Source organism: Dama dama, chromosome X, assembly GCF_033118175.1.
Source record: "Dama dama isolate Ldn47 chromosome X, ASM3311817v1, whole genome shotgun sequence".
Lineage (NCBI taxonomy): Eukaryota > Metazoa > Chordata > Mammalia > Artiodactyla > Cervidae > Dama > Dama dama.
In genome coordinates, this window is record NC_083714.1 from 120652424 (window position 1) to 120665653 (window position 13230).

Below are 13230 nucleotides of genomic sequence, written 5' to 3' on the forward strand. Positions count from 1 at the left end.
ATCTGTGGCATTTAACATTAAGAGATAATGTACCAAATCACTCTTTATAGTAATCCAGAGAACTTTAATCAAATATTAATTTGAAGTGGATTCCAATGGCCATTTGAGAATCTGGGGATGTATTTGTGAGGATGTTAAAATGCAGGCTCATTATTGTGTATGTCTGCTGTTCGTGTCTCTAATAATGCAAGTGGACGTTTCTAGCATTTTAAATATTTCATTCGATTTATCATTTAATGTATTGGAACAGCCTGCAAAGATACTAATTATATAATACCCAATTTGTTTTATTGTTCAGCGTTTGGAAGCTCCTGAAGACAAGTCATTTGGCAGTCCATTGATGGAGACTGAAGTAAACCTGGACAGTTACCAGACAGCTTTAGAAGAAGTACTCTCATGGCTCCTTTCAGCCGAGGACACATTGCAAGCACAGGGAGAGATTTCTAATGATGTAGAAGAAGTGAAAGAACAGTTTCATACTCACGAGGTAAAAGAAATCATCGATTAATGAAATAGGGCAGATGACATAATGATCATTCCCTCTGTTTTCCTCAGTTACTCTATAAGATCCTTGTATTCTTGTAATTTAGTGTTTGTTTTGAGATGGAAGCAAGATAAATGTTCATGCATTTGGCTTTCCAGTAGGCGACTTTGGAAGTTTTCCTTTGAAGGATAACACTCTGAAGGTGCTGAGACTTGATTTTGTCAGTGGCTCCTATAGAAATATGAAAGGCCAGCTCCTTTGTCTTGGGTCAAGGTCAATGCTGAGATAGAACTTACACTCCAGAGTACCTAGGGCATATCAAGCTGCACTGCCCCCTCAGTTGGAGATTTTTCCTGGGATGACACACTTTCTTGGCCTCCTCCCCTTCCCTTTCCTGTTTCCTGTTGCTTCTGCTCCCTTGCAGATCTTCCCAGGGATCTCTTTCTTGATAAATCACTAGCATATAAGTCCTGGTCTCAGGCTCTGCTTCTTCAGGAGGTGACCTAAGCTACTAATATCCATTAATTCATATTATAAACAGTATTGGATTTACTTTTACTGGGAATAAACTTTAACTGGGCTACAAATTTAAAATTGCCAAAAAATGAGAGATTCAAAACCATAATGATTTCCATAATATGTCAACTCTTATCACCTTCTTTCTTTGTCAGGGATACATGATGGATTTGACATCCCATCAGGGACGGGTTGGCAATGTTCTCCAGTTGGGGAGTCAGCTGATTGGGTCAGGGAAATTATCAGAAGATGAAGAAACTGAAGTCCAAGAACAAATGAATCTTCTAAATTCAAGATGGGAATGCCTCAGGGTAGCTAGCATGGAAAAACAAAGCAAGTAAGTCTGTTTTTAATTTCTATAAGTAGCAAGTTTGGGAGTCTTAATAGTGTCTTGATGCAGTCCCTTGCTTAAGTTAGGATTCTCAGTTTTTTCCTAAAGTACGCAACTCTTCTTCAGGGGCATTTTGGTTAGGTTTTCATGTCCATTACATTGTGGGTTTCACTTTTGTAATTGAAGTGGAGCTATTGGAGAGAAGGACCAGTATCTATAGAACTATACTTTAAAGGTCGCTGAATTTGTTGTCATAATTAATATTTTCCAAGTTTTCCCCTAAAATTAAAATGTGAATATAGAAGGCATGGAAGTTTGCACAGGAAATCATGCACATAAAATCACATATTAGGTACAGTTGACAGGAAACTTCTCTTCTGAAGGAAAAGCTCTTGAAATATTTAATAGTTTTTCACATGTTTATGGAAATCCTCTTGAAAAAAGTTTCTCGTCTGTATCTGGAAATCCTTTTTCAAGTACTTGCATGTGAGTTATCTTAAAGTATATATTGACTTAATAAAAAATGTTGAGACATTTTTGAAAATGGCATATTTCTTGTAAAGGTAACAAGTGGATCTCATCATTTTAGATGTGCTGCTTTGATTTATTTTGTTAGGTGTGTGTATTCATGTAGAGCTTATTGAGACAAGTTGATTTATTTTTAAATGAAAAGAAATGAAGTGCCAACTGTGGATTTGAATACATTAAGCTAAAGAAATTGTCCAAGTGTCTTAAGTTTACTTAGCTATTATTTATGAAGATTAAATCCTTTAAAAGAGGACCAAAGAAACTCATTGGGTATGCTGGGAGGATTGTTATTCTAGTACTAAATTATAGTGTGATAATAGGGAGGAGAAAAGCACATTTTTAAGCTCATGTATTTTGAACGAATAAATAAAGCATACATAAGACAGAGTTTTCACAAATATTGGTATTCACAACCAGGAGATACTGGTCTATACATATTGACGTTTTCCCCAGCTGTGATCATTTGGAGTATTGCAACAAATTCTAGAGGTGAGAAGTATAATGGCAGTATTATAACTATTAACTCTATTCCCACCCATGCCCAGGCTTCCCTGATATTTCAGTTGGTAAAGAATCTGCCTGCAATGTGGAAGACCCCAGTTCAATTCCTGTGTCAGAAAGATCCACTGGAGAAGGGATAGGCTACCCACTCTGGTATTCTTGGGCTTTTCTTGTGGCTCAGATGGTAGAGAATCTGCCTGCAATGTGGGAGACCTGGGTTCGATCCTTGGGGTTGGGAAGATCCCCTGGAGAAGGGAAAGGCTACCCATTCCAGTATTCTGGCCTGGAGTCACAGGGAGTCGGACACAACTGAGCGACTTTCACTTTCACTTCCTGCCCATGCCCAAGGCTCAACTAGTTTAAGCCACCCATTTTTCATCATAGATCATAAGACAGAGAGCCTCCTACTTGTGGTCATATGCCAGCATTCTTCAGGTCATGGCTTTGGTTTGCACCCATTTGTGCAACTTAAACAGAGTAACCTCAGGTAAAATTTGCAAGTCTTTAAAATCCCAACTCCTGCTTTACTGCATATCCCATAGTGGCACCACTGTCTTTTCCTTCGTGCTTTCTGTTTTCCCATCTTCTTCTGAAGGCTAAATACATTCTTGTTCCTCGTTCTCTTTTTTCAGTAGGGCTAACAATATGGGATTAATTATTCATACAATTAATTGCATCTTCAGACTGAGTGGAGAAAACGTGGATTCAGCCTACAATTAAAACCCCAAGTTTTTAATCTGCTATTATACCATTTAAAAATTGGTTAATTGTTTTAAACAATACCTTGTTAAAGAGGTATCTACCATTAAATGATGAATGACAGCACACACACGTACATGGATGAGACCATGTACACACACATGTGTGTGTGTAATTTGCTCACACCCAGCCCACTGGAGGATGAGAAACCTAAAATGGCAATATTACTAAGCTAAGATTGACATAAAAAATAGTTTGTCCTTAGAGAAGGTTGGTATTTAAGCTTTTAGAATGATTAACAAGAAGGTAAGGCAGCCTCTTAGCTGGCATAGCTTTTGCTAAAACATAGTTTTTAAAATGAGACACTAATGTGTCAATGCTTGTAGCATATCAACTAGTCTGGACAATTTGTTGAGGTACACATACACAAAGTATTATTTAAGACAATCAAGTTCAGAAATCTCTTGTAAGTTTGTAAATCATAGTCTTACATACCACTTTCACTAACTTTGTGGATTTTCATGCATAAAATTCTAAAGGCGATTAGCCATTATGCAAACTATCCTGGACCTGAATTTTGATAGATTTTTTTTTAGAGGAAACAAAAAGCTGATTATCACAATAGGATATTGTCAATATTAAAAAAAATAATTTTAGATTCGTTTTAATCCTTTAGTACATTGCTACCTGTTCAGTTTATACTTTCATGGCCATGTTGATGATTAGCTTCAATTTGGGGCAGTATCTGTTATTTCCAATCATATGATTACTTAGGAGTAGGAGGGCATATTAGATGGATAACAATCAAAAATGGATTATGCCACACCTTTCAGTTTGCTCCTCCAAAGAAAGAAAGGCTATGGATAGATATAGTTAAAATCCATTTTCCCTGCCTAAGCATAGATTTAGGGAGAGATAATGATAATTAAGGTTTGTCTAGGTAGATGAGATGTAACCAAAGCCAGCTAGAATTCTTAAGTTGTTGTCTTATTCAGTCAGTTCAGTTCAGTCACTCATTCATGTCCAACTCTTTGTGACCCCATGGACTGCAGCATGCCAGGCTTCACTGTCCATTACCAATGCCTGGAGTTTGTGCAAATGCCTCAAGTTGGTGATGCCAACAAGCCATCTTATCCTCTGTCATCCCCTTCTCCTCCCAACTTCAATCTTTCCCAGCATCAGGGTCTTTTCCAATGAGTCACTTCTTTGCATCAGGTGGCCAAAGGATTGGAGGTTCAGCTTTAGCATCAGTCCTTCCAATGAATATTCAGGACTGATTTCCTTTAGGATGGACTGGTTGAATCTCCTTGCTGTCCAAGGGACTCAATAGTCTTCCCCAACACCACAGTTCAAAAGCATCAATTCTCTGGCACTCAGCTTTCTTTATAGTCCAACTCTCACATCCATACATAACTGTTGGAAAAACCATAGCTCTGACTAGGTGAACCTTTGTTGGCAAAGTAATGTCTCTGCTTTTCAAAACACTGTCTAGATTGGCTTTTCTTCCAAGGAGCAAACATCTTTTAATTTCATGGCTGCAGTCACCATCTGCAGTGATTTTGGAGTCCAAGACAATAAAGTCTTGTCACTGTTTTGATTGTTTCCCCATCTATTTGCCGTGAAATGATGGGACCAGATGCCATGATCTGGTCTTATTACAAAAGTAAAAATAAATAAATAAATAAAAATAAAATGGCTGGGAATGCAGATAATCTGATAACTAAAATCTATGAATATTTATACTTGTCAATTTTTAGTTTCATCTAAGAGCATGTCTATGTATGATAATCAAATTATATTTTATATATATTCATTGGGATATATTACTGTATATATCAGGTTTCCCAGGTGTTGCTCATGGTAAAGAATTCACCTGCCAGTGCAGGAGACACAAGAGACTTGGGTTGAATCCTTGAGTCAGAGGGTTTGATCCCTGCGTCAGGAAGGTCCCCTGGAGTAGGAAATGGCAGCCCACTCCAGTATTCTTGCCCGAAAAAATTCCATGGGCAGAGGAGCCTGGTGGGCTAACTACAGTCCATGGGGATGCAAAGAGTCGAACGTGACTGAGTGACTATGAATGTAACGGCTATGTATGTATGTAGGTATCTGTATCTACATCTATGTATGTATCTATATCTGCATCTATCTATATACGCATGAATGTTAATACTAATAAATATTAGCGGAGTGCCTCAAAATACCATGTACATTTCAAGGCACTGGGTATACAGTAATGAATACAAAGCAAGGTTCCAGAAGCTCTAGAGTATCTTACATCCAGTAAAACACACACACACACACACACACACACACACACACACAAAGACAAATATCAGATAGGAATATGCTTTTTGAAGAGGTTAAAAGTTAGTGTGATAGAGCCTGAGGGGCCTCTTTTGCCTGTGTGACCCAGGAATGTTGTTTCTAGGGTGGTGCCATTTAATTTCAAATTTGAATGACAAGGAGGGGTCACCATTTGCAGATCGGGAGGAAGTATACTTCAAACAGAGGGAAAAGCTCATGCAGGGGTCCTAAAATAGGGACACTCTGGCTTGTTAGAGAAACCAACAGGCAGTTGTGGCTGGAGAGTGGCAGGAGGGAAGATTCAATAGCTGAGGTACGAGATGGGGTTGGAATCTATCAATAGGTAGGGGTCTTGTCACGTATGGTAGTGTCAGGGTAAAATCAAGGACTTTAAGATCTAGTATAAATGTGACAAAAAAGTCATCAGAAGGTTTTAAGTAGGGGAAAAACAGGTCAAGAAAATATTGGTAATGCCACTGGAAGAAGACAGGAGAGTTGTAATACCAGTATCAGGTAAGAGATAATATTGACAGTATCTCTTACTATTACTTTCCTGATAATAGCCCAGGTAAAATGTGCTAGTATCTTATGCCAGGGGGTGGTTGTAATCATACATGTGTTTTCTCTATGATCTTACCCCAGTCACTAGTGTATAAACCATTTGTGCTGTGTTTAGATAGGGTATGAAAAGTAGATTGTGGACATGAAATTATTATGAAGTATAAAGAATGATCATCATTATAAATGACTAGCCATGGGTTAATAATTTTAACCATACTGTGTAACTATGCCGATGTGAAACTGTTAGTCGCTCAGTTGTGTCCTGAGCGACCTCATGGAGTGTAGCCCACCAGGCTCCTCTGTTCATGGGATTTCCCAGGCAAGGATACTGGAGTAGGTAGCATTTCTCTTCTCCAGGGGATTTTCCCGACCCAGGGATTGAACCCAGGTCTCCTGCATTGCAGGCAGATTCCTAACCATCTGAGCCACCAGGGAATATATATATATATATATATTTTTTTTCACTTTTCCCCCTCCAGCTTATTCTAATTGCCTTGCTCATTTTTTCCCAAAGGACTTATTTGTGGATGTTTTCTCTGGGGGAAAGGGACCATGAGCAGGGTGATTAAAATTATATTTGAAATTATAACTTTATTATTGAGACATTTAAAAATATTCCTTGCAAAGCAATATAAGTAAAACACATAAACATATAGATGCTTCTTTCTGTTCTCCCTGTTTTACTCTGTTCTCATTTGATTCTTCCCTTATTAATTTATTTTCTCTCCAATTCTGATATCTTTGTCAACATAAATTCATAACGAGATAAAGAAGCAAAAGTTAATATAATAAAGAACTTTTTAAAGATACTTCTAGCCGCCACTACTTTGGCACAAACATGCTACTATCAGTCAATTATCAATCTTTAACAATGATTATGAGATTGAAATGAAAGAACTAAGTTCCATTGATTGCATAATTAAAATAATTAAGACAAGACAGTATCTGTTGACATGCTCAAGTTGGAACCTTCAGATGAGTAGGCAAAATGATTTTTATTTTGTTTCATTTTTATGCTGCAGAATACCCTTCGGGTGGTGGGAGGTGAGGGAGAGAGAAGAAAAAGACAGAATTTCCCACTGTGGAAGGACAAGAAGACTATTGGCATAGGGACAACAGAAGATTTTCTTCTCTATGAATAAACTAATTAATTTGATTGAAAAATGCAACCTGCAGAGAGCAAAAGAGATTTACTGACATTTCTACAAGGACTCACAAAGATAAGCACAGCAAGTTCCATCAACTTCTCTGATAACTGTGGTTAGGACATGCAGGGGGAAACTAAAACCTTTGTGATGGTGAGGGAAGAAAAATGAAGGCAAGTCAGTAAGGAGGCCAAGTGAAGTTATGTTCTGGTTTATATCAGCAGGAGGAGAGATATGAATAGTATCTGGGTGAAAATATAAACCATATCATGGGAAATAATTGTGAATCACCATCAACACTTTGACTGGAGAGAAAAATATGTCTAACAACTCTGGCTCATCTTTTTTATTTTCCTTTTAAATTTCTCTTCCAACCTGGAAATGAGATAACATATGTGAGAGTGAATAGAGTAAAAGAGGTGCTGAACAAGTAGCAGGGTTGTTTTCTCCCAAGTGAAGTGACTAACACATGGCACATGTGAATATCTGAATAAATGGAGCAATGAATGAATGTGTTTCTTAAGTAGTTCTGTTAAATGAATTCACTGCAGTGAACTTTTTAGCAGAGTAAAATCTTAGTCTCTTACTTGCCATTATATAACAGTTTCATGAATTCATTTTTTTCTAATCCTATTAAAATTAGATTTATTTGCAGATCAAGGTAGTTCAAGAACCACTAGCAACAACATCACCTGAGACCTAATTTAAAATGCAGACTCTCAGGCCTCACACTGCATGATCAGAATCTACAATTTAATGAGATCTCAGGTGATTCCTAAGCCCCCAGTTTTGCTTTCAACTGAGGTTGGCCAAATGTATTAACTACTTTCTCAGAAACTTCCAAAATGGTGCTAGTGATGTCTCATTCAGTACTCGGATGTTGCCATCATCTCTCATGGGTCATTGATAAAATAGCAAGATTCTTGTGAAAGAATATACAATAGACAATGTGAGACTATTGACAATTCATTGGTGGCCTAATAAGTAACAGTTATTAACATATAGTAACTTGATCAGGTTCAAATCAATATGATGGTCCATGACAACTTTTTTTGTAAATAATGCTCAGTTAAAATGTGAACACGACTTGTTCCAATAATATAAAGTATGTGACTCTCATAGTTTAAATTATGAGTAGGAAAGCCAAATCTCTGGAATTCATAGAAATGAGAGTTGAGTGTAACATTTTTTGGAACAGTGCTTTTCCACAGAGATAAATAATGGTAATTAAAAATTAAGCTTAATTATTCATTCATCTGTCTAACAATTTTTATCTCCTACATTCCCTGCACTGTTATAGATACTGGGGAAGTATCAGTGGACAAAACAGACTAAATCTTTGTTTTATTGAGCATGCCTTCTTCATGGGAGGAGACAGTTGAAAAATATGTAAAATATGTTTGTTATTGAAGAAGGAAATGACAACACACTCCAGTAGTCTTGCCTGGAGAATCCCATGGACAGAGGAGCCTAGTGGGCTACAGTCCAGAGGGTCGCAAAGAGTCGGATGTGACTTGGCGACTAAACAACAGCATGTATACCATAGCACATGGCTTTAAATTATGGAAAAGAAAAAAAAAAACCAGGGCATAGATTTAGAGAATGAACCATTGAATTACTGTGCGTACTTGGTCAGTTAGGGAAGGCCTCCCTTTTAAGGTAATATTTAAGGGGAGACCTGATCACAGGGAAGGGACAGCCATGCTGATGGCTATGGCAAAAGAAAGCGAATATAAAGATTCCGAGGCAGGAGTGAGCCAGGCATGTTTGAGAAACAGTGTGCCAGGTAAAATGACACCATTCTCACTTATGGCAAAAAAAAAAAAATGATGCTAATTAAATCAGTGAACTGTCTTAACATGAGAACATTTAATGGAAGTTGATGTTTTTATATATAATCTTAATTCTGATGTTTCTGATTAGAAAAGTGTATACATTTTTGTACTATATCTTCTTATATCTGATAATTGATACCATTTATGCATTCGAGCAATATTTATCATGTTAGATGTCTAGTGTGTGCCAGATATTATAGAGTGACATAATTTTTGAAGTTGAGAGTGGGCTTCTATTGTCATATAAATGATTATGATCTCAGAATGTCACCATACCTCATTTTCACTAGAGATAATTTAAACAGATTTCTAATCATTATATTTGAGTCCTTTTTTTTTTGTGATGACATCTGGGAGTTTCATCACTCACTTTGTAAGTATTGAATCAGGAAGATTGAATTGAGTGTCTCTATAATGTCTTTGCCACAAGAATCTTTTGCATCCAGCCATGCAGCTTGTTTATTATGTTACTGTTACTATTTTGAATGTAAACGTGCAAAATGCAAATGAATGTGTTTGCATTTTTAACTTTAATTTTGCTCTGGATAGTTGAAGAATGTCAATAATTAAACTGTTGTTGAGCTTTATGGATGGAGGGATAAAGTACATCAGTATTTTGAAAACTGTGTGTTTATGTTTCACAGAATCCTTTTAAACACAGTGCTATTTTTCACACTCCATTTTGTGGGAAAATAAATACTGATACATGTTTGACTTTGAGGGAGTGTGAATACTTTCATTTCTGTTGAAAGGCAAACTTTGCAGGCAAGTTCTTTCTAAAATATTTCCTGTGAGGCTGTTGAATTAAGACTGTGTTCTCCAAGACCAGGTTGTAGGGTGTAATAGAATGGTAACTGTGAGAATTAGTGGGAGCTTTGGGAAAATGTATATGTCCTGGTCTCTGCATTCTCCCCTGACCCAAGATATCAGTGCCCTTATTGGTTGGAGTGCTGATGCTGTAGAGAAAAGAATGAACATGCATTTTGGTGGAAAAAAAAGAAACCCTTCTTAGGATTCTGTTAGACTTTTATCTTCCATTCATTCTCCAATGGAAATTCCTACTATTCCAGTGCCTAAGATTTAAAGACAGAAAACCACTGACCAGTGCCAGATTTTGCACGTGGGTCTTTTAAGATGCCATTGCGTCTTGGAGGAGAGAGGATGGGTATTTTTTTTTTTTTTTTTTTTTGAGGCAAGGAGGTGCAAGGGAGCAGGAGGGATTAGTGAGTGAAGTCGTTCAGTCGTGTCCGACTCTTTGCGACCCCGTGGACTGTAGCCTACGAGGCTCCTCCGTCCATGGGATTCTCCAGGCAAGAACACTGGAGTGGTTTACCATTTCCTTCTCCAGGGGATCTTCCCAACCCAGGGATCGAACCTGGGTCTCCCGCATTGGAGGCAGATGCTTTTAACCTCTGAGCCACCAGGGAAGCCCCTGGAGGGATTAACCACCTGCAAAAATGCTGGTGATAGACTTGAAATGTAGGGAACTGGTCGAGATTGGTGGTGGAGAAGTGATGGTGAAAGTCTTATGCATTTGGGGTCTCTATTTTATTGGATGCTTAGTTTTGAGCTTTATGTTTCACAGGGCATTCAGTGAGCTTTGATAAATGTTCTAAGCTGTGAGAACTGAAAAATATGGATGTGCTTCATATGGCCCATTCATTACTGCCATATGACAAAAAGCCTTTATACATTTGTACATGTGTTACTGAAACTTTTCTTTAAATTTACCAATATTGTGTTTCTATTTTAAAGCAATGTTTGCTTTTTTGGCCAGGGGTTTATCAGGTTTTCTGATTCATACTTTTAATGTAATGTTACAAATGTTTAAAATGTCTGGTCATTCATTTTCCCTTGTCACCTTATGTTTGACCAAAACTGGGTCTCAGAGTGTATTGTGGTTTCTATCATTAATGGAAACCTCATGCTGAGGGATATGACTCTCCTCCTTTAAGTGAGTAAAAAGAGTAAAATTATCTGTTAATGACAAAAATTGAGAAAATCCTACTAACTGACCTTTTATTTTTCTGTTTTTCCTTTTTGATAATCACTGACGTAAATTAAATGAGGAATAGATTTAAAAGTTATCTCTAAAAATGAAGTAACATTAGTAAAGGTATTATGTCTTGTGCTGTGTGGTCAGCTGTGTCCGACTCTTTGTAACCCCATAGACTGTAGGCCACCAGGCTCTTCTTTCCGTGGGATTCTCCAGGCAAGAATACTGGAGTGGGTTTCCATTTCCTCCTTCATGGGATCTTCCTGATAAGGAATCAAACCCACGTCTCTTGCTTCTCCTGCCTTGGCAAGTGGATTCTTACTACTAGTGCCACCTGGGCAGCATGATGGTGAAGCAGACCCCAGGGCCACAATGCTCAATTCCCACTCCCCCCGCCCCCACGCCGTTGCTTGCCTTTGACTCAGGCAAACCTTTGTTTACCCATCTGTAAATTGGGGCTAATAGTATTTCCTGTATCATTAGGATTATGGTAATACCTCTATTGTCTGGCAAACCTAGACAACATATTAAAAAGCAGAGATATCACTTTGCCGGCAAAGGTCCATATAGTCAAAGCTATGGTTTTTCCAGTAGTCATGTACAGATCTGAGAGTTGGAACATAAAGAAGGCTGAGCACCGAAGGATTGATGCTTTTGAAATGTGGTGTTGGAGAAGACTCTTGAGAATCCTTTGGGCTGCAAGGAGATCAAACCAGTCAGTTCTAAAGGAAATCAACCCTGGATATTCATTGGACAGACTGGTTCTGAAGATCCAATACTTTAGCCACCTGATGGGTACAGATGACTCATTGGAAAAGACCCTAATGCTGGGAAATATTGAAGACAGGAGGAGAAAGGGACTGCAGAGGATGAGAAGGTTGGATGACATCATCAACTCAATGGACATGAGTTTGAGTAAGCTCTAGGAGATGGTGAAGGACAGGGAAGCCTGATATGCTGCACTCCATGGGGTCACAAAGAGACAGACAGGACTAAGCAACTGAATACTGCTTCCCTGGTAGCTCAGCTGATAAAGAATCGCCTGCAATGCAGGAGACCCTGGTTTGATTCCTGGGTCATGAAGATCCCCTGGAGAAGGGATAGGCTACCCACTCAAGTATTCTTGGGCTTCCTGATGGCTCAGCTGGTAAGAAATCTGCCTGTAATGAGGGAGACCTGAGTTCAATCCCTGGGCTGGGAAAATCCCCTGGAGAAGGGGAAGGCTACCCACTCCAGTATTCTGGCTTGGAGAATTCCATGGACTGTTTAATCCATGGCGTCGCGAAGAGTGACTTTTACTTTCACTGAAAGTCATGGCTGAACAACTTTGACTTCACAGCAGAGTCTCTGTGAAGCAAACCCTATGTTTGCATTGATCTCTTCTGTTCATGAAGGTGATGTTCCGGCAGTGGATGTGAGGTGGGAGACAGACCTCCAGATACAATTATTTGAAAATGGTATTCCTTAAGGTGCTTTTTACTGCCCCTAACAAATAACCGGACTCAAAGTGGTTTGCAGCATGGCTTTCTGAAGTGTGATCCATGCACCAGTACCATTGGCATCCCTTGGACATTTGCTAGAAATGAAGAATCTCAGCCCCCTCCTCAGACCCACTGAGTTAAAATCCATGAGGACATATTCCCAAGTGACTCATATGCACTTAAAGTTTGGGAGGCACTGGTTAATGCCATAGGTTATCTATCATCTTATATTACAATAAATCTACAGTTGGAGTGACTCCAAACCATTCAGTCTGTGACTCAGATGTGTCGTCAGGGTCGCAAGCTATTTCCATGTATTGGCTTCTCTAGTCTCCATCTCTCCTCAAGTACTTTTACAGTGGGAAGCTGGCTGCAGCAGCTCGTCCTGTCATATCCTGACATGCTTCTGTCTCTAGACTTTGTCAGGACTGTCTCCTGTCTGGAGCTCTTTTATTCCAATTCAGCCGCCTCCTCTCTTGAGTGCCAGTCATATATTTATGCTCCATTCTCCCTCTGATTTTATGTCCCTTTCTAAATAACCACTTGAAAACCATAAAATGAAACCAAGAAAAATGCAAACTCTTTCCTTGCCTGTGGGTGGTAGATTTTTACTTTATGAATTTGATTAATTTCCCCAATTTATTTGCATCTTGAGAATGTTAGTTGGAAATGTGGACTTTCTCATTTTAATAGTGTTTTCAGTTGAACAGAATGAAAGTACCATTTTTACAGAATAAAAACCTCAAACACCAGCAACTTCATATGAACCAACCTAGTATAACATTTTATCAATAAAGAAGGAAATGATTCAAGGTTAAGAGCACAGACCTGGGTCACAGCTTAGCATTT

At 38.5% G+C, this 13230-nt stretch overlaps 1 protein-coding gene and 1 non-coding gene across 2 annotated transcripts in view; one reads left to right on the top strand and one right to left on the bottom strand.

Moving 5' to 3' along the window:
* DMD (dystrophin) overlaps positions 1-13230 on the top strand; it is a 2165569-nt gene that overhangs the window by 602841 nt on the left and 1549498 nt on the right. The window contains exons 9-10 of the mRNA XM_061137756.1: positions 299-487; positions 1156-1337. Of these exons, the coding sequence (XP_060993739.1) occupies positions 299-487; positions 1156-1337 (371 nt within the window). The remainder of the gene's footprint in view (positions 1-298; positions 488-1155; positions 1338-13230) is intronic.
* Positions 10259-10331, bottom strand: TRNAW-CCA (transfer RNA tryptophan (anticodon CCA)). Its single transcript has one exon. It is a non-coding gene; the product is annotated as a tRNA-Trp (tRNA).